The following is a 22,197-nucleotide window of genomic DNA, read 5'->3' on the forward strand; positions in this document are numbered from 1 at the left end:
CTTTGGGAACTTTTTCATTGCCTATAGAGTTGGCAAAGCTGGAGTCTTCTGCAGGCTAAATAGCTACAGCTCAATTAGCTGTAAAGCCAGTGCAGTTTGTAATCATAACAGCTTTGTTTTTCAGTGTTGTTAAAAATAAAACGCACGAACCAAGAGCCTCTGGGACACTCTATCAATGAATATTTAAGGTCAAGAAGTATTCAGAGGTAAAGAAACTCCAAAAATGTTTTCTCTCTGATCTCTCTCTGCTGTGGCCATCCTACAGCCTTACACAAGGTGTATGCTGCCTCGAGATAAGAGAGGAATACAAGATCACAGAATCACAGAATTGTAGGGTCTGGAAAGGACCTCCAGAGATCATCGAGTCCAACGTCCATACAGAGATTAAATGCATACTGAACTTGTAGGAGAAAACTTAATATATTTGATTGCTGGTATAGAACTGGTGTGGAGAGATTCCCATGTAAAGGTGAGCTGTGTTTTGAAAAAAACTACAGTCCATTTGGAGAAGGGTTTTCCTGTAGTCTTTGTCACAAAACAGAAGTTTTAAAATTCCCAAGACTTTTGGATGGTACTTATTATTACATACTTTTACAATGATGTAGAGAAGCGTATGTTCTTTTCTACTGAACATTAATAATAGAAAAGTAACTTCTAATTTTTTTTAGCTTTTATGACGGAATGTTTTTTTGTTAGCTCAAATTTTGGACCATGTTTCATTTGTGCTATCTCCCACATTTGAGTTTGTATGCATTTGCTTAAGCCTGAGAGAAACATGTTGGATCCTCTGCTCTGTGGGACTTCAGGGCAGCTGAAGCATTCACCTTGATGCTACTTTCCTCCTTGCTGTTTCCTCCAGCCCCAAAGTACTGCAATTTTTTTTTAAAGACAACGTTCATTTTTTTTTCTTAGAAGTCGGTTGGACTGACTGGCTTCAACGGGTGAAGTGAGTTTCTGCTCATCTCAGGCAAACATGAGTGAGCTGTTCATTTTCCATTCCCACTCAGATACAGCATGAGAAGTTACGGTGATGCTGCTTTTTGTTGGTATTACATTTCAGTGCATGCAAATTGTGCTATACTCCTCTCTCCTTTTTGGTGATCTGAACAAAGGCTACTGTCTGTGTACAGTGCTCAAAAGGGGTAGAGACTGAATAAGTCTGTCCTATTTCTTTCTTTCTTCCTTTCTATTCTTGCTATTTGTAGACTAAACATAACCTTTTTTTTCTTCGTCTTTTACCCTCTAATATGTTAGTGTCTCTCACAACTACAAATCCTTCCGGAGAGATGGGATTACATAAATGCAATATAAATGATATTTCCAATTGGGAATCATGATATAAATTTTAAACTCCTCTATGAACTCATATCATGTGGGAAAAGTGTCATGTTTTTCTGAAAATTGTAAATGAGCAGTCCAAATTATGCAGCTTCATAAAGCAAAAGCTGTTTCACAGAGTTGTTTACTCCCTCCCCATATTTTTGCTGTAGGCCGCTGAAGCTGAGCACAGTTTTATGTGTTGTATCTTCATTTAGTACTTTTGAAGTGAAGATGTCACAGTTTTTTCTTGGGCACAGTTCAAGACAGAAAAGAATCTGGTGGCACTTTAGGGAATTATTATTATTTCCCATTAGGGAATTATTATTATTTCCCTCTGTACTCAGCCCTAGTGAGGCCCCACCTCGAGTACTGTGTCCAGTTTTGGGCCCCTCACTGCAAAAAAGACATTGAGGCCCTGGAGCGTGTTCAGAGGAGGGCGACGAAGCTGGTAAGGGGTCTGGAGCACAGGCCTTATGAGGAGCGGCTGAGGGAGCTGGGATTGTTCAGTCTGGAGAAGAGGAGGCTCAAGGGAGACCTTATCACTCTCTGTAACTACCTGAAGGGAGGTTGTAGTGAGCTGGGGGTCAGCCTCTTCTCTCTTGTAACTAGTGACAGGACCAGGGGGAATGGCCTCAAGTTTCACCAGGGGAGATTTAGGCTGGACATTAGGAAGTACTAGTTTTCTGAAAGAGTGGTCAGGCGCTGGAATGGGCTGCCCAGGGAGGTGGTGGAGTCACCGTCCCTGGAGGTGTTCAAGAAACATTTAGATAGAGCACTGAGAGACATGGTTTAGTGGGGTTATTGGTGGTAGGTGGATGGTTGGACTAGGTGATCTTGTAGGTCTTTTCCAACCTAGCTAATTCTATGATTCTATTTACGATATCATCATTTCACCATTCAGAGTCCTTTCTTCATGGCTGTTACCAGTTGGTTTGATGGCAGACCTTTTAGGCTTTGCCCTATTTTTGTTGCAGTAATTGTCTGTGTGTTGTCAGTATTCACATGGAAAGTGGTGGGTAAAGGATGTTGTGCGTAATTCAGCACTAGGAGCTCCAAAATCCATTCATTCAGGGAAGCCATTGATTCCTCTGCCTTACCCTGCTTAGGCCTCACCCAAGATTTGGGGTTCTCGACCTTGGCCCAGCTGGGGCGTTCTGCTCTGAAAAAGGTTTCTTCTGCTCGTAACATCTGTTTTCTTGCCATTTTAAGGCATGATTCAAAACTGTTGTCTGCTCTACTGTACTTTTATGACAGGAAGGGTAGGAAAAAGTGGAAAATACAAAATATAGGAAGATAAGAGGGGTGCAATCTTTTCTTCATACACAACTATAGCACATAACTGTACGTTGTACCCTTGATCCTGAAGGTCTCTAATCAATTCAAGCAGAGATGCTAGAACTTACTGTCACCTCAATTTACGTTAACAACCAGTTAGTATTCCTGTCCTCAGTCAAGTCAAGTCACTCCAAGGGATATATGGTCCCTTGATATATGGGATTCATGGCTTTCTTGCTTAAGTGGAAGTTGGTGAGCATGCAAATTTAATCTCTTTCTACAGCTATAATACAGCCATAAAATGGAGAGCACAAGTTAATCCTGCTCAGAGTAACATCAGCTTTTTCCCTGTGACCATATATCCCTTGGAGTGACTTGACTGGGGATAGGAGTACTAACTGGTTGTTAATGTAAATGGAGGTGATAGTAAGTTCTAGCATCTCTGCTTAAATTGATTAGAGACCTTCAGGATCACACCTTCCAAGTGCCAATGCCATTCATAGTACTCTGGTGAAGCAAACGTATGATATCAACTGGTGTCTCCTAAACCTAGCCAATTCTTCAAATTGTTTTTTAATTTGTTATGTCTCCCTCTTATGAAAGGAATAACCCCAGCAACTATACTATTTAGCCTTGTGTCTAAAATGGTGACTTTAAATCTACACAAAGATATTTGTCTTTGTCCAGATCTGTGTGTATGCTTTTTTACCACTGCTCTGTCCTGAATTTCAAAAATATCAGAGCAAGATGGCAGTTCAGCATTTGAACCAGTTCAGTCAGCCTAAGTCTTCTTCTTAGCTCTTCTGTCTAAATGTAGCTTCTTCTAGATACTGTAGGCTCGGATGCCTGGGTCAGGCCCTTAAGGAGATAACATCAGTTCTTTTCCTCACTCCTATTTTACCCTATGCTGAAGACTATGTTGCAAACGTCTTAGTTCCATTCTCCAGTCATTGCTCGTGTGGGAGATTTATCATTCATTATATAAAGCTGAAATACATGCTTCATAATGGGATCTCTTCTTGCAGCAAGGGTGAATTTAATGCTTTTGTTCATCATAATCAATATGAAGAGAGCAGCATTTCAAAATTAGAAATTGACCTTTAATGTCATCTTCAAAGCAATGAAAATGAATATCCACATTATTTTACTTGGGAATTTTCCTCCTGAGTAAGCAATATAAAAAAAGAAGCTGATAATTTATTGTATTTTTCTAAGATGAAGGGGAACTGGATGGTTCAGAGACTGGTAATAGGATATCATGACCTTCCACCTCTGACCCATTTATTAACATATAAGACATGATAGTGTTGTCTAGTAGTTATCAGTGTGGGATATATTCTACAGCTGTAGAATGTGTAACGGTGTAATTTGTGAATTTTTAAGGTCTGGGCCACTTGGCACAAACGTCAGCAGCTTCTCATCTGGTAGTGGATTTAGCTGAAGCCAAGTGAAAAATGAACAAAGAACAAAATGAATGGAGGAAGCCTTGTAAATGAGGATCTATTAGCTGAAGTTGGTGATTTGTGTCAGTTCTGATCTGATACAGATATTTGTCCTTCTTTGGTGAAGGTCACTTCAGAGTTCCATTAATTGATGCAGAAGTCATATCAAGAAGCTTTCTTCGCCTATTACTCTAGGATGCTAGAAAGGGATTAATGTGAATAGGGCTACTGTGGATTTTGACTCAAAAAGATGCTCAAAACTAGCACTGTCAATGAGAGCTGATTTTATGCATTTAGCTTTTTGCTCTAAATCTCTTGAGGAAGCATCCTAACACCCTTTTTTTGTCTGTAAGTGACTTAAACTGAGAGTTAGGAACGTAAAGCCCATCCTAGCTGTACAGGTCAGGTAATTAAATATCAAATATCCTTGAGCTTCATTTAGTCTTAATTATCACCCAATTTTCCCTGAGCAAAAACAATGAAGGAGGTCACGAGGATGGTAGAAAATCTGTGTACCTCCAAGCTAGTCTTACAGGCAGGGTGACAGCAGTGTTGGTATGACTAATTTTTATCTGGAAATATACTTCCTTCCCTTCATATCTCCCAAAATGTGAGAGGACAAAGTCACCCAAGTCACACTGGTAGCTACAGACTGAAAAAAAAATAAAATGAAAGAAAAAGTCACTCGGTCAGTTTTGGAGTTCTAGTTTGGACACAATTAAAATGTATCTCCTTTTATGTAGTCTGTCTAAAATGTTGTAACTAGAAAAAAATGTAATCGGCAATACTTTTTACAAATTTCACCCTCAAACATCAGGATAAATCATTCACTCCTTTTCCCTTTATTTCTTTGGGGTACAGGATGCACACTTGCTCTTTTGTGTGCTGTGCAGTCTACTACTGTGTAACGTGAGAATTTTTTCATAAGAACATGCGCTGGATTGTGTGGTGATTTTATTAAAACATGCAAAAATGCAAACCCTGAGCATTTAGCACGTTAAGCTCTGGATAAAATTTTGCTTTTGTTATTTTGGTTTGGCTTCTCACAGTATAGCAGTGTTACACTGCTGCTGTTAGGAAACTGTCAGCTCCTGAAGGGATCTATAACTAAACACAGACCCAGCAAGTTGTAGGCTCATTGACAAAATCTTGTTAAGAATTTCCACACTATTCAGGTTATTTTATCTCAATGTTCTTGTGATCCTAAATGGTGTTTTTCAATTTTTAATTCTGTGATTCTCAGAAAGTCTCGGTTATAAAACTGACATGGTTGAAATGCTGGCTTTGCATCAAGATTTCTGACTGAATTACCATTTGAATCACTTGAGGCCCTATTCACAAAGCAGAGCACTATTTGCATAATCAAAAATGCATTATTTTGCATGTCAGTGGAGAAACTAAGGCGTAGAGCAGCCATTCACAAACAAAATTCAAGTTACATGTATTGATGTGTCTCTGTCTGTGTGCTGCTGTCTCTCAGCCTTGCTCGCATAAATCTACCTAAAACAAAAGAAAAGATTTTGGAGCAATGCATAGTCTCCATTCAAAGTCTGCATGGGATTAGATGGATTTCTTACTCTCCCAAACATGGATGAGGGCTGGGGACACTTTTAGGCCAAGCTTGTTGCAGGAGGATAGATGTCTTTCTAAAAATATGCTCAGTAAAAATTTATGAGCTTGAAAATTGCTCCTTCTATTGAAGAGGTCAAACAAAATAAGCTGTAAGAGTATATGTCTGTGGATAATGAGTTCAAGCCTTTCTTAACACCTTTCTGTCAGATTTCTGACCACTGGTCCAAGAGGCTTATAAATTGCATTAATAAGCTTTGCATCTCCCCATCAGTCAATGCATTTATGTTTTTTATCCTTTTTTAAGGCTGTGGACAAGATGTTGGAATGCCTCATTCAAATAATTCATGTATTTGAATGTAAATAACTCCTAATCAGAGTTCAAGGGCATGAAGCAACTTCTAACCTCTCTTAGGTAGTAGGCAACCTCTGGACATTAAAAACCAACCAACCAACCAACATTCCTCCACACCCCTCACCACCACTCCCCAAAATCAAAGGATTTCATTCATTTTTTTTGTTCCTGGAATGAACATTGTTGCTGTTAAATCAAGTTCTCCAGTGAAGTTTGGACAACAAAACTTTTAGTTCCACAAAGAAATTTGGATTATAATTATTGCAACGTCTGATTTTTTGATGTTAAAAAGGATGAGGGGATCCAGCCTTTTTCTGCTAATGGATGTCAACTAATTGAATAAAAAAATTATAAAGGCATAGTATGAAATATTTTAACCAGTTTTGTGGAATTTTCAAGTCTTAATTGGCTTCCTTTTAGACAGATTGATTGAAGGAAGTGTATTTTTTTTTTAGAGTAAGGGACTTGGAGCTTCCTTTATCAGTGCTGTTTAGTTTGGGAGAGTAAGAAATCCATCTTATCCCATACAGACTTTGAATGGAGACTATACATTGCTCCAAAATCTTTTGAGGTTTAAATTTAAAAAAGTGATGTCTAAATCAAATGACAAGCATCTGAGGTAATAGATATGCTTTTGAAAAGCAAAGCTATCGTTTTGAGCCTTCAGTATCACATGGTGAGCAAGCTTTTATTCAGTAGTTTGGGTTTTATTTAACTTGAAATGATTTCTAAGCAGTATATCATTTCTCAGGTGCATATAGGAGACTGCCTCAATCTCTGCTCTTCAAAACGCTTCTGAGTTGAAGTACACCTTGGCTTGTCACTAAGAGGAGTATGTCCTTTTCTGTACATTCTCTTGGAGCTGTCAGCAAAAGGGTGTTGTTTCCTCCATGTTTCATATGTCCAAGATCCATGCAGAGTATGCTGTTTTTATGGCTGACTGAAGTGCATAAAATTGAAGTCATTCAGTTTCTCATTTGTTTATTTAATTACAGAGGCCATTAACCTTGTAAAATCATTGACAGAATTATAAATCAACACCTTTGAGAATTATGTAAACAAGTTTACAAAAGTTCCTTGAATGAAATGAAAGCCAAACTGCAGCAAAGGATGCAGCCTTATTAGCAGTGCATATAAAAAGCCAAGAAAATATTGGAAAAAAACAGCAGATAATTTTTTATGGCAGTGACACCATCCCAGTTACTACGATGTGTAGCACTCATAGTGTAGTTAAGGTTAAAGATACCTTTGAGATAAAAGTACCTGACTGTAATTTATTCTCAGATATTTTACATGTAGCTTATTCTGTTCATGCACAAGTTTGGGAGATAAATGTGCTTCAGACCAGGTTTGTTTATCTGTAGAGATCTCATCTGTTTGTTTTGAATATTATCAGTCTGTCAAATGTCAGCATCCTAACCAGCTGGGGGAGAAGCATTTTGATGGACCTGCTGAACTCTGTGATCTGTCATCACTAGGTTGCTGAGCTCTAATTAGATATAAATGAGAGGTGCTCTCATGCCTGTTTCATGGGCTGATCTTTCCTTTTTCTGTTGGGGAATATTTTTGTTCTGCTTCCAAAGTGCTGGTACTATTTGAAATGTGGAACCGAGGTGGAAATTTAGGGTTTAGTACTGCGAGTGTTAGTACTTTGGCTGCCACTGTTTAAATAGGTATGTCTGAACTGGAATTTGCTCTTAGACTTTTGGATGCATTCAGATCTTGATTTTTTGCCAAAATTTTCTGGCATGTGTTGGAAGAGGAATTTGGTATTCCTCACTTATTTGTATTTGTTGTTGTTGTTGTTTTTTTTCCATGATATTGATTAAGTTAAAAACTTTACATGCATTATCCATGCTTTTTTTTTTTTTTTTTTTCCCCCCTCTGTCTTCCTTCCATGCTTCCCTTTTCCATCCTTGTTCCCCTTTCTGCTGTGCTCTGGCAGCCTGGAAGAGGAAGCCTGCCTCACTGAGATATTTGGCATTGCCTGTATCTGGGTACTGGTAGAAAGGAGAACTAGGAGAAAAGTGATGTTGAAAACTGTCAGTTAGGAATGGTTGGTGGGTCTGGAAGAATTCAAATCGCAGAGGCTACTCAGCGCAACACTAGGTGTGGAAAGCAATCACAGGGAGATGGGAAGGGTTGGAGGCCTCAGCCAGAAGCCTATAGAACCGAGATGGGAACTCTACTTGTGTAGGGCAGCATTTCCCAGCCTTTTTGTCATGAGCAGCAATAAAGAGTGAGAAGGAGCAGAAATGAAACAAGAGGCTTGGAAATATGTTCATCCAAGAGCAGTTTTGGGATTGTACTTCTGGGGGAACTGTCAGAAGAGTTTTATTGCTAACACAGTCCCATCTATAGCTGACATTTGATTTCAGACTTGTTGGCTCAAATTTCTTCTGCTTTTGCCAAATATCTGAATGTTTGAGTGTGCTCAGGGAGAATGGATTCTTTGGGAGATTTTGGCTGTTAAAGTGTAGCTTTGAAGTAGAATTTTCCACTGACCAGATGTAAACTTTGACAAATTGGACAGATTTTCAAGAAACAAGGAAAAACATGTCCTTGACCTGAAGTGTGACTTTTGATGGCTGTCTTTCAGTGCGTAAGATCTGAAAACTGTTTGAAGATAAGGTCACCAGCATTAAAGAGTGCTTTTGTCCTCTAGTCCTTTCTTGGAAAAGGCTGACCTGTTTTGGCTGGAACAAACACTGTCAGACACAAACTGTAAAAGATCAGGACATCTGATTAAAGTTTGGGAAAGTAATAGTGTTGTCTTGCAGAAACTGCTACTTTAAGAGGCCACGCTATCAATTTTAATACTGTCATTGTTAATGACTATGATTCTATAAAAAGAATCTTATCTGGAAAAGCAAACAGTAAATTGACATAATTATCTCATAATTGATGCATGACACAACAGGATGGAAGAAGCGAGTACATTTTCAAGAGGACTGGAAAGTGATGTTTTATGTCTGCATGTTGTAGACAGACAAGCTGTTAGCTGTTGAGTTGGCCTTTTAAAAAAATGTATAATTTCTTACCACCTGTGGTGTTAATCGGTTATGCTGGCAGATCTCTTTAATGTATATTTTTTTATGTTTCTTGGGCACGTTTTGTTTATGTTGTTGCTCAGAATGACTTTCAGTATGGATTCAGATCCATAATTTTGTTGATATAATGTATCTACGCAGGTAATTCAGAATCTGTGTTTGAGATTATGTTCTTTTTTTGCAAAAGTAGGGGCTTGAAATGACTAGCTTACCTCTACTGGGTTTCTTGTTGATGTTAACATCACTTAACTTTATCATCACCCTGTCACTATCAGCTGTGGCTGTCAGCTTTGTGAAACTGAGACATTCCTGCAGCCCCTCTTTTCTGTACTGGCACCTCTCTTGCTTTCTGTGAGGGCCAGCTGCTTTTTAAAGTAACATACAGTGCTTGTCGTATTTTGCTTAAAGGAACTTTATGTCCTTTTAAAAATTGAACATTGTCCATAAGGTTTAAATTAGCACATGCTGCTCTAGACACTAACAGCATAGTACAGATTTTCAAGTCATTTAAATGTAAACTTGTAAAGTTTGCAGTCATTCTGATTTAGGTTCAGTTGTATTCCAGAGTGAATAAAGCAAAAATCCTGTGGGTCTGTTCTACAGCTTTCTGTTTCTTCCTAATTGATTACACCTTAAATTCAACTAACATTGATGATGGATGCTATGAATTGCAAGAACAAATGACAGTTAAGGTGAGAACAAAGGGAATATCCAGAGCAAAGCCTGAAGGAGGACAACACATCTACTCTTTGTAAACTGGTAGGTCCTTAAGAGGTGAAAAAAATGCTGAAATTCAGATATGATTGCTAAGCTGATGATCGCTAGTGCTGGCACCAAAGTTCTTTGCTGTTGGTAGTACAGCATCATTAGTTCGTAATGCAGCCTCTTTCATTGGATTTGTCTGGAAAACACTTTGCTCTAACCTTCACTGTAATTATCACTGGGTTTTGCTGCTGTAGTGTCTGCCAGATTACTTCATCACAATTTTATTTTCCTTTTCATTTTTGAAATTAGTTGACATTTTACCTGAGGGAATCTTGCCACTTCATAGTTTGTGTGCTTTGCACGTTTTTGGATGGGAAAGAAAGATTTCATGCAAATGAAATATGCATCAAAGAGATTTAGACAGAATTAAGGTTATTTCCTGTCCCTAAAAATATTTGTAAATGTTTTAGATACTATTAGTATTCTAATTATGCTTGCCTAGTAATTCATTGTTTTGAGCTGCTTCCTAGTACAAGTTACACTGTGACTGGATTTCATCTACTGCTTTGAAATCCTTGTTAATTTCCTATACTCACGGTCATTCTCCTTTCAGTTGCAGAACAGTGTGTGTTATCTTCACAGTGATTCTATTTACTAAAATATTCATAAAAAATAATATTTGCTAGCTTCTTACTGAGCCTGCCTTTCTTTAACCTTTACATCATTCCACAAGAGACAAAGGAATGCCATGTTCACTCCAGCGTTATTTTCCAGCTTCTAGTGAAGAGGCACGTTGAGCCTCATCCACCCAGAAAAAGAAAATTGACATGATCCTTTAAAGGCTTCTGTCTCACTCTCCTTGCAAAAAAAAAAAAAAGCAAGACATATGCCACTAGACTTTTTTTCCCTGCAGCCTTAAGTGTATGCTGACAGAAATAATTCTTTCTCCTTTTCATGCAGTGTTTTTGCTGGACAAAATGCCCCACAGAGAAATATACCAAAAGAAGGTTTTAATAAATAGGGGTGGTTTTTTTTTAGCATTCCTCACTCGTAAGTAGTGGATAAAATATGCTTGTGGGTGACTGGGTTTCGTGTTAATGCAATTAAATACTTTCCCAGGACTCCTTCCTATCTTCTGTGTGTGAAGAAATTCCTCACTGAAGCTATATCCAGTTAAGTGATTTCCTGTTGAACATAATGCATTGGGAAAAATGAATAACAAAACTCACACTGACTTCTGTAGGTCAAGGATTTCAGTAGGTGTCCTGTTAGTTAGGCCCTCATTTGGGATGCGTAATAACAGTATTGCATGTATCCCATGTACTGCAGCAGGTCTTTATTACAACTACGAAGTCAATTGTTCAGAAGTTGTCAGAACTAAGATTATCTGTGAAAACTTAATCTGTTTGTACAGCACAGTTCTTTAATTACACAGTAGCACCATATTTGCTCCTGCTGTGTGATCTCTGCCTGTGTCAGATGATGAACGATTAATTTTGTTCAGTATTCTTGTTGTGTGGCTCTAGCTGTATGCACCTACTGTGCATTATTAAAACAGATGGTTTTGAGATTTTTCTAGACTACTTATCACTGTACTCTGACTAGTTGGCAAATATTTGTTCATCTTCTTATCACCCCATTTGCTGAAGTGTTTTTTTTTTTAAATGGTGATTTTGAGATATTTGCTGACTTTCAAAGTACTTGCATAGTGTTGAATAATGTGAGTGTACAGAGTCACTTGGGGTTCCATAGTAATTGCCTGAGAACTTCTTGGTTCTGATAATCGTGAATGAAGATCTCAAGTGGACGTGCCCAGAAAATAAGAATCATAGTAATGATCCCAGCTTGAGTGACTCAAGCCAACAGGTAAGGATAAAAGTCTGGATAATTTTCTTCTGATTTGGTCCTGTGGACTTTTCAACTTCTCTAGGGAATGAGCAAGATCCTACAAAAAATGTTGTGCCTTCCAGTGAAGCTGGACATGTCACTGGATCAACTTCACACTTGATCCTGTAGAAAAATTGGATTTAAATAACCACTTCTTCAATCTGTGGAAAAAAAGAAAGAGCTGAGAACAATTAATGGTTTTAAATGGCCCCACTTGAGCAGGAGTTGAACCAGATGACCTCCAGGTTCCTTCCCACCTCAACCATTCTGGGATTCTGTATAAGCACACAAAGCAGTCATAGCTGGATAAGTTGCTGTGACTTTAAAGGTTGTCAAAGTGCAAAATAAATGCAAGATAGCTAATGATCCAACTGTGACCTGAAAGCTCTAGCTTATCTTGTAGTAGTGATTGTGCAGAAGCCACTATAAATGTATTCTTTCTTCAGTTCACTTGGCATGGTTTGCTTTATTTTGATTCAAATTTTTGTTTATGTCATTTTCTGTTTGAAAAATCAAGTGGAAATCCATATTCCATTTTGTGGTGTTGCATCTACACTCCTGTTTCATTGTATTTGAAAGCTCTGTATCTCATATGGACATGTCCTACTTGAACTGAAACACCAGCTGGGAGCTATGTTATCTTGCTTCTATCTGTTAACTCAAGTTAGAGTGAAATGAAGAAAAGTGCCAGGCGCTTTCACTGATTTCTACTGAAAGCAGCAGGTTGGTAATCTATAGGAATCTTGTGTTCTGATATGAGTTTAAGTGGAGAATAAGTGCTACTATCTGTTCACTCCTTTACTTTGCCCTAAGTGTCAATACTTGCTCATCCCATACTCTGTGTTCTGTCCCTGTTCTATCTGTATACATTCTCTCTCCCTTTCATTTTCCTGCACAAGCTGTTCTTGTTGTCCTCTGGCTTTTGTTTCTCTTTGTGCTGCCATCCTAGCTTCCACTGTGGATTGTAACCCCTCATACACTCTCCCCTTTTCTGCATTCCTCATTCCTTTTTCTCTGATGCTAGTCAGTTCCAGAGTCATTGCTGGGGTAATCTGGGTTTCCTTCTCTGAGTCCTAGATCCCTGTCATTCACAGTACATCTCTGAGCCCCGGTGCCAATCTTCTGTCCTGTAAAAACTAACAGTTTCAAGAGTATCTTCCAAAATTGTACTCATTCTTCTCCCACAGACTTGCTCTTAGCTTTTTTTTTTGTTCATATCAGCCCATTGTGTTGCTGTATGCTGTCACTGCATAATGACATACCTAGTGTCAGCCTGACCCAAAGAAGTGATTTCAAAAGCTTGTAACCAGACCAAATTTAAAGGGTTTTCATGGCGATGGCAAAATGTGTATTTCTATTTTAAAGTCGTAAGTATTTCCAGGTTTCAATTACTGACTCAAATAAAGGATTGTTTTCTTCAAGGGGAATATTACTGAGGGGTTATAGAAGATGTTACTTAAGCCCATTTTTTGAGAAATGTGGGAACTCATTACACTGAAAACTTGCAAAGAACTTATGATAAGGTACAGATATTTAAATGAAAACTATGTCTGAAATTCAGCAAAATAGCAAAACTAACAAAAACAGCTCATAATAAAAGTGACAGTTTTAGTACATTGTGCTACTGGTCCCAGTCCCAGTGTTTGTGTACAAAAAGGTAACAGACACTTGCTCTCACATGCTTGCCTATGTTGTAAAATTGTTTTCCATAAGCACTGACATGTTTTTGGTTTACAGTTTCCTCCTGTTGAGTAATGACAGTGAAGTGAGGGCAAGATACAACTGGTTCAGTCAAGATATGAGAAGCATGTTACAGTCTTTTTCCATGGCAGTCTGGCTTTAATAAGATAATATCTTATTATTTTTAACCTCCATGTGTACTTGTGTTTGAAGAACATCAGGAACAATACACAACACATAAATTTTTATCTGGGACATAACGAAAGAGACATTCATTTCACATGGCAGCAGTCTTCTGTATATCTGTGAGTATAATATTTTGTAATGCTTTTCAGAGCTTATTTGATCAGTCTTTCCAATGCATTGTTACAGTTCAATAGGCAAAGTGGCTTCAGCCTCTTTGGAAATACTAAAGGTGCCCCTGTTGTTATACATGCTCTTTTTCTGTGTTTCTGGTTTAAATAATACACTGCACTTTCAAGCAGGAGCAGAAAGTAGAAATTTCACAAATAAAAAATGCTTGGATAAAAGTTCAGCCCACTCATGTGTCAGACTGAATTTCAGCCTGAGGAGGTAGATGCAGCTCATGTGTTCCAAGCAGTCCTTCAGCAAAGCAGCCTACAGTTGAGGGGCTGGCAAATTCTTTATTGCAAGGATTTGAGACGCTTCCTTAATGCCAAACTGTCATTTTTTTTGTGACTTAATGAAAACTAGAATAAAGGACATTTTCTAAATCTAGCAGAGACCATCATGAGGTTGGAATTAGCTGTAAAGTAGGTAATTCACCTAAGCCTATGTAATCACCAGTTGGAAAGTTTTGTTGCTTTTTCTGCTCTTCCAGTAGCTCATGGACTTTTGAAATTTGGTAAGAAATTTCTTCCTAGAAATCTTTCAAAGCTGAACTGCGATCTGTATATCTTCGTTGCATTGTGCTCTCTAAGATCAGAGCAGAATCTAGCTAATTCTGTGCATTTGCTGGTGTGCAGCTCTGAAGTCAATTACCTGGGATTACAAATAATGATCACTTTGCAGAATGTATCCTGCAGTGAGAGCATGGGGAGCCTGTGGCCATTGTGGTCTTACCTGGGTTGTACCATTCCACTGAATTGAATTGTGTCATATAGGGGTTGTAGGAAAATGAATCTATGTGCTCTTAGTAAATTATTTCAAATGGGTGAACTTGACAATAGCAAAGTGTAGACTGGGGGTCTGCGTTTCTGAGGAGGAAATTTCTGCACATTTATTACTGCAAAGCCAACACAGAGCGCTGAATTCCTGTTCCTGTGCTATAGTTCTTTTCACTAAGTTTTCTAAGCTTTTTCACGCAAAGTGTCCCCCTGTTTAGGATGTGGAAGAGAAGCATAAGGGACATTGTCCTCCGTAGCCAAACTAAAAAAAAAACAAACTATAAAAGATGTGTAGATGAAAACATAAGTTTCTCGGAAAGGAAGCAGAACTTCTGTGGTTTGTGCAAGCAGTAAGGCACATTTGGGTATATTTGTTCTGAAGGTGCAGTAAGGAAAAAAGCTGTGAAAGTTTTCTTTCTAAAAACATCTTTCCAGGAGAGCTCAGAATTAAGAGACTGAACCCAACTGTTTATGAGAAGAAGTTGGCACTCTGTCAGAGAGTGTCGTTGTGTCTGCAGAATGTGACAAGCCACAGAATTTTGCAGACACGTTGTTTGGCTCTGAAATACGGCAAATCACTTGCTTTCCCAAATTTGTGATACTAACTACAACCCACATGACTTAGTGTCTCAGAAATTAAACAGGGCAGCCAAGATGTTATGTTAACAATATGAAATAGGCACAAACTGCCACGATGTGCTGTCTTGAAGAGTAAAGCTCTCCTAATGAGAAATATTAGGAGAGTAATAGTGACATTAGTGAAAAAGGACCACGTGTGTGAGGAACAGTGTGCAAGCTGCTGAGATGGTAAGCACTGGTGCGTGGCAGCCCCAGAAGGTACCGCAATTACCATACACTGAGCAAAGCAGCACTGTCAGTTTACGCTTTTTGGAAGGATGGTGGGAGTAGCCTGTGGCCTTTGCATGGAGAATATCATCTGTGAGAGGATCAGCAGCAGTTATACATTATGGTAAATTTGACCAGCATGAGAGCTGAGATGTTTTGTTACTGCTGAGAACAGTTTCAAGGCTGCTGCAATACCAGGCAATGTAGAAATCATGACAGATTCTTTTATCTAGGGCCACCGTGGAGACTTATGATTTTTCACAAAGTGAGAACAAGATGATAGCCAGGAATTGCAAGAATGAACAAATTGTGATAGGATGATCCAAGCTCTGCAATTAATGTTCAAGCTCACTGTGCTCCCCATGTCTGAAGGTACCAGCTTTGATAGAGCTGCTAGTGAGACGTTCTTCCTGCGTGAGGCCTGGGAGTTGATAGTAATAGTTACTTTTGTTGATTGTGACAAACAGCTTTGAAATGTGACATTATGAGCATGGAATAGCCTTTTTCAGAGGGCTGTTTGGATCCTGCCTGCTCTCTAAACCTTCCAGATACAAGTCAGTGCTGATCTGGCTTTGTTAGTGGAGTGCCAGGCTTGAGCTGGTGCTGTAAACCCTGCAGGGAGTAAGGCATTGATTTACTGATGCTGCTCAGGTTTTGGGTAGGAGTTGGCTGCTGTCCATCTGGATTGGCTTGCTCATGGAGGGAGCATACTTTTAGAACTCAGCTCCTCTGGGAACAGCAAAAAGCTCCTTGACCAACACAAGCAATAAGTCAGTGCCAGGAGTTCATAACAGATGACAGCATCTCCTTGTTGAAGGAGAAATCTGTAACGGTTATTCAGGCAAATACAATGTGTTTCCTTTAGGTATGCAAATATTGTTATTAGCCCTTGATGGGTAAGTGCTGAGTGTTGTTACTTTTAGTGGCTCAAGTCATGAACTTCTGTACAAGTCACACAAATGACCATCTTGGATGTCATTAATTACTGAAATATTACACTAATTCCTTTGCCCTCTTTTTTATTGCTATAATTTGCTGTAAAAGAACGTGCAAACACGTGACACAAAAAGCACCTGTCCATTCAAATGCATACAGCATCGTGCCCAAAGTGTTTAAAAAAAGCATTTTAGCATCATGTGCTGCTGTGCTTCCTCAAAACTCTTCGGGGAAATGAATTAAAAATGCTGCCATCTGTTTATCTTACATATTCTACAGAGAGTGAAAAAAGAAAGTCAGCAGTATTGATGTAGCGTTATATGATTTTGCTTTTAAGAATATGTGCTAAGGATAAGTGAGTACTAGTATGTTGTTCCCACATTTGATTGGTTGTCATTTTCTTCACCATTTTTTTTTGTCCTTTTATTTTAAAAGAAAACATTTTTGCCTGAGATCTGTGGGTGATAACTGGTGGACTGAGTTGGCATTCCGAGGGAGAATGTTTTGTTCTAGAAGTAACATCAGGCACAGCAGCACCTGGTGTCTCATGGAGCTCCAGTGGCAGCTGCTTTGGTGGCTTCAAAGTTGAAGTCAAATTTGTCTCTGAGTGATGCTCATGAATTCCCTGGACTCTGCTTTTCATTCTCTTGAATGTAACTTTCTGGGTTTTGTCTTTGAATTAGTGGAGTTCATCCAAAGTTCTATCTCTTTCAAGCAGAAAGTTGCCCAAATGAGTAGGTGTGTTGGTCATTTGCTCTCAAAGGGAATGTTTCTGAAAAAAGCACACAAGCGCCATCAGTTTATATTTCATTTTGTTTTTAAAGTGCTCTGTGGAAAAAGAAACAGCTTTCCTATTTCAGACAGATCTATTTTCCTTTTTCTGTTTATTCTTTCTTTATTTCTTTTTCTTCTTATTTCTTTTTTCCTTTTTTTTTTCTTCAATGCAGCAAGGTAACATTTTCACAAAGATTGGCAATCTTATCAGTAATAGAATCACAGTACTGATAGGTGAGCCAAAGGGTTAATTCTGATAGTGTCCACAGTTGCACTTGTTTTGTCGCAATGTAAATTGATAGTGCAATTGCTTTTTGCTTCCACAGTGTAAAATTAGCACAATTAAGAAGACTTTACTTTCTGTGCCTTACTGTTTACTATATTTCACTTGGACTAGGGGAGAAGTCAGCAATCTCAACCTGCAAGTAATTCTTTGTAATTCTTGTAATATATAGCAGATATTGAATACTGAGACTGTAAAAGGAGAGAATTGGATATTAGAGAAGATAAATAAGTGGGGGAGGGGACTGAAGAGAAAAGAATATTTGCAAAGACCTCAGGGTAAGCTGCTTTCAATATACTGTTTAAGCTTTAATGACCCATATACAGATTTTAGTAACATAGTAATAGCCAACCAGAGGAATTAGAGGCCTGAGGTGATGGGCTGAACAGCAAAAGCTGACAGAGGTCATAAATACTATTATGGTTTGACAGAGGCTCTGCCAGGACATAGATTTTAATGTTCCCAGTCTCTCTGCATGTGTGACTGTTTGACAATAGAACTGGGAAAAGCTCAGTTACTGCAAGCGATTGAAATATTTCTGATAGAAATATTCTTTTGGAATAATTGTTCTAATTGTCTGTTGTTTGTGTCCTTATCTCTGTCACTGACATTTTTTCACTGTTGTCCTTTAAAAATTTACTCCAAGAAAATCTCCAAATTCTAATATAAGGATCCTGTGAAAATTGCACATGGCTTTTCCTTTCAGAAAACAAAACAAAAACAAACAAAAAAAACTTCTACTCTATTTGTGCATTGCTAATGAGGACTAGAGATGCATTGATCAAGTGCTTAAAAACAACAGTAATAATAATAATTGTAATAGCAAATTTACAGCTCAGTAGTAACATATTCAGGGCACAGGAAAGGCTCCTCTGTTCTGACTCTCTGTGTGGCACGAGCTGTATTCCACAAGCTGAATCAGCTCATGGAGGCATTGCTTCTCACCTCCTCAGTCAGGCTGGAGTGCTGCCACATTCCTGGTCATAGAGCATGCTCACAGGTTCAGAAACCTGGCAGCAGGATATGTGTGGATTTGCTTTGAACCTGCTGTACACTTTTTTTCCACTTTACTAAGCTCTGGAGTTTTGCTGCTGAGGATGCTTGCAGGGAAGCATTGATCCAGCCAGATGCTGTGTTGCTATCGTGTTGCTTCCTCAAATGGCATCAGCCTGTTGGATCTCTTAAAGACCATTATGAGTTGTGATTTGTACTTACCCTAATACAGAGTCAGATAACCCCTGGAGTTACCTCAGTCTGATGGAGCACCTTCGATAGGATAGCAAAGGGTAATTGTGTTGTGGGAGCTCCTTAACTTCCATTTTACACAGCAGTGGGGAGGGACACATGCTGTCTTAGAGGTTGACAGTGTCATTTGGTAGTTCGTTATTTTCTTTGACAGAAGAAGGATGACAGAAGAAAGTTCCCTGTTATTCACTACTGAACTATGCCACTCATTTGCATGTCTTTGTATCTATTATTTACTTTGTTGTAGTGACTGATAGTCCTGTTCAGATGAATGCGTGAGGTGACGAAACAGCATGACTTTGGTAACAACACATGGCTTGTCAGCACATATTGCTGAAATATGCCATACTTGTGGAATATTTAATATGTATTATGGTATAAACATTAAATATGCATTCTGAAGGAAAATAAATTCAGTGAAGGAGATCACCTAGAAGTTCACCAAATCTTTATTTGTTGCTAGTCTGAAAACATGAGCTAGTTCCATTAAAGAAAAAATATATGGTGACAACACCATTTTTCTATTCTCATGAGCTAATGCAAGAGATGCCATCAAATCTATGTTATTCTTAGGGTACAATAAAGGATAATTACTGCTTAAAACATTGTTCATCTGATAGATTTAGAATTCAGTTGGAAATTTGCTCTGTTGTGTTGGAATGTTTAAAAAAAATGCACAAAACCCATCCACACAGACAAAAATGTGTTCTTTTGAGTATAGAAGCAAACTTGGTGTTTGATTAGAATCACAGGACCATAGGAGTTGGAAGGGACCTATGGAGATCATCAAGTCCAACCCACTGCTAAAGCAGGTTCCCTACAGCAGGTCTAACAGAAAAGCATCCAGGTGGGTTTTGAATGTCTCCAGCGAAAATAATTCCACAACCTCTCTGGGCAGCCCGTTCCAGTGCTCTGTCATCCACAAAGTAAAGAAATTTTTCCTTAGGTTCAGAGGGAAATTCCTATGTTCCAGTTTTTGCCTTTTGCCCCTTATCCTGTCACTGGGCACCACCAAAAAGAGCCTAGCCCTATGCACTTGGCTCCTGCCCTTTAGATTTTTATAAGGATTCATAAGATCCTCCTTCAGTCCCCTCTTCTCCAAGCTGAACAGTTCCAGGTCTCTCAGCCTTTCCTCATAAGGGAGATGCTCCAGGCCCCATTCATCTTTGTGGCCCTGCACTGGACTCTCTCTAGAATTTCCCTGACTCTCTCTAGAAGTTAAGGATTGATTCACCTTGAGGGGGCTGCTAAGCCTTCTCTAGCCATCTCTATCCACAACTCATTTTTACCTCTATGGGATCTGGGCTTGACCAACAAGATGAAGAAAATCACACTGAATAGGAACATGTGGTCTTCAACTGCACTGAATAGATATCCATAGACTTAAAATATGCTGAAGTGCAACTCTTGGTTATCAGGTTATGAAGTTCAAGATGTCGAATAATCATCCAAGTCACTAAAAAAATATGCCAGTCGATGTGAAATATTTTGATCCTTTCTAAGATAACGTGTATGTTTTCCTTTTCAGCTTCTCTTTTGAAAGGACTGAAACATGCAAACATTGTGCTGCTTCATGACATCATTCACACCAAGGAGACTTTAACACTTGTATTTGAATATGTGGTGAGTAGAGTAATTAATGTTCTTGACATGTTTCAGAATGCCTTGACTACTATGGAAAAGCTCTTCACTGTCAGTGATCTGTGAATCAGGCCAAAATGAACCTGTACTTTCTTTAGGAGAGTGGAGACTAAAGGAGATGATGTTTTATAATGAAGTGTGCTAAAGCAGAGGGCTGGATGGGCTAAGCCACAGTCAGAGCTGGAGATGTGGATTCTAGGGCTCTGTAAGGACTTTTCAGACTGGTTCATTATTTTGCTTCCTAGTTATGCTTGTAAATATGAATGTTAGAGCATTTTCTCGACTAATGTGATATAGATAATTTTGAAGTAGGTGAGGATAGTGTAGGTAAGTAGAAAAACAAAATTAAAATTCTTAACAGGTAGTTCCTTCATCAGAAGAATGTAACAAATTTAAATGGCTTTTGTTGTGACTGACTTCTGCGTAGTGTCTTGTTATAAACAACGTCAGTTAAAAAAACAAAGTCTGACACACAATTCAGAATTTCAGATTATTGTTATTTTTGCCATGGCTCATGTTTTAGCTACTAATTAAAACCTCATTTTTCACAGTATACAGTGTAACGATCTAATTGTGTTCAGAGTATTACTTTCCAAAGTCTTGGGCTTGAACTCCTAATTAATCGTTTCAGTTTCCCTGAGACAAACATATGGTATTTATGTAGAAGTACTTCAGCATTTGGCTGTGGAATTATGCAATGTTCTATCACAATTAACCTCCCAGTTTTCACAGAAGGGTCCAAGAACATGTAATTTAAAAGAAACAAATGAGTTTAGAGAAGGTTGAATTTTCAGTGTAATATCTGTTATTGTGTCACAATCAGTAAGGCTCTGCATTTACAAAGTACAGTGATTACTCGTTTCGTTTTAGAAATGGGAAATTGTCTACTTACTGTTAGTATGTCCCTACTTAAGGCCAATGAGATTTTCTGTGTGCTTCTTGAGAGCATGCCTTAATTATTACGTGATAGTGCATGACTTCTTGTCTGAAGAAGCCGTTTACCCTATTTGCATGGAAATGTTACATTTTAATAATGTGAGTATTCAGCTACAGGACCCTACTGAGCAGTTGCATGCATTACATATTTTTTCCTCATGTGTGAGAGTATTAATGCAAATCTAATTCTTTTTCTTAAAATAAGTGATTCCCCTGTCCCTAACTTATAAGCTGAATTTGCATAGGAAAAGCTTTGGTATCTAATTTCATTTAACAGGCAGTGTAGAATTATTTGCAGACATGAACACAAGTTCATGCAGTTCCTTTTATCTTCGGCTGTATTTAGCTGTTTTAGTCAGAAGTGGTTGAGAAAATAGATACGTAGAATATATTTATCCCTAAAACAGATGTTTTTGCATATTATACTAATATCAAATTTCTGAATTTTTCATGCAGTAGTAGTGCTTATAAACTCTAGCTTTCAACCACGTATTTTATTAGGTTTCCATCCTGATAAGCCTGGGCACAGACTGAACCTCATGCAGCAGTTATTTCTTATGGATTTGCTTAGATATTTCCTTTTAAACAGAGCGCTTTTCTGATCAAAACTACTGGTGCTACACCTTCTTATTGCCCTCGTGTTTGGTAGAAATCAAAACTGTGTTAGGATCTTGTTTAATAAGAGTTTCTAGCAACTGATTCAAGTAGTATTTTATTATTATGCTATTTTGGGTGGTGGACAGAGTCTGGAAAGGTGGGGCCGAGGAATAAGAGGAAGGATGTTTTGTTCTCTCTAACCAGTCTATGGAGTATATCCTAATGACTCTGTAGCTTACTCCTACTCTTTGAGATGACAGAACTGCTTTAAAAAGACTGTTTTCATTATTCTATAATGCAAAGTTATGGGCTGATCAGATAGATAATGCTCTCTGATAATGCTTAATGCTTGAGGATGTCCTAAACTGTGTGCATGATACAGTTCTAATTGCATGATCACAAAGACCCTTTTTTTTTTTTTTTTTTTTCAAAGAACTCTCATTCAGTGCACAATATGAATGTGCAGAGGCAAGAATTAAGGTTGCCCATTTAAATCTACCAATTTTGGCTGGTTAATTATGCAGTCTAG

At 38.4% G+C, this 22,197-nt stretch overlaps 1 protein-coding gene across 5 annotated transcripts in view; it reads left to right on the top strand.

Moving 5' to 3' along the window:
* CDK14 (cyclin dependent kinase 14) overlaps positions 1-22,197 on the top strand; it is a 318,720-nt gene that overhangs the window by 108,480 nt on the left and 188,043 nt on the right. For all 5 annotated transcript variants that reach the window (XR_002434949.1, XM_021386034.1, XM_021386037.1 and 2 more), the window contains one exon: positions 20,023-20,117. Coding sequence is in view for 4 of the 5 variants with exons in the window: in XM_021386034.1 (XP_021241709.1) it covers positions 20,023-20,117 (95 nt within the window). In the remaining variant the exon portion in view is untranslated. The remainder of the gene's footprint in view (positions 1-20,022; positions 20,118-22,197) is intronic.

Source organism: Numida meleagris, chromosome 2 (assembly GCF_002078875.1).
Source record: "Numida meleagris isolate 19003 breed g44 Domestic line chromosome 2, NumMel1.0, whole genome shotgun sequence".
In the NCBI taxonomy this organism is placed as follows: domain Eukaryota; kingdom Metazoa; phylum Chordata; class Aves; order Galliformes; family Numididae; genus Numida; species Numida meleagris.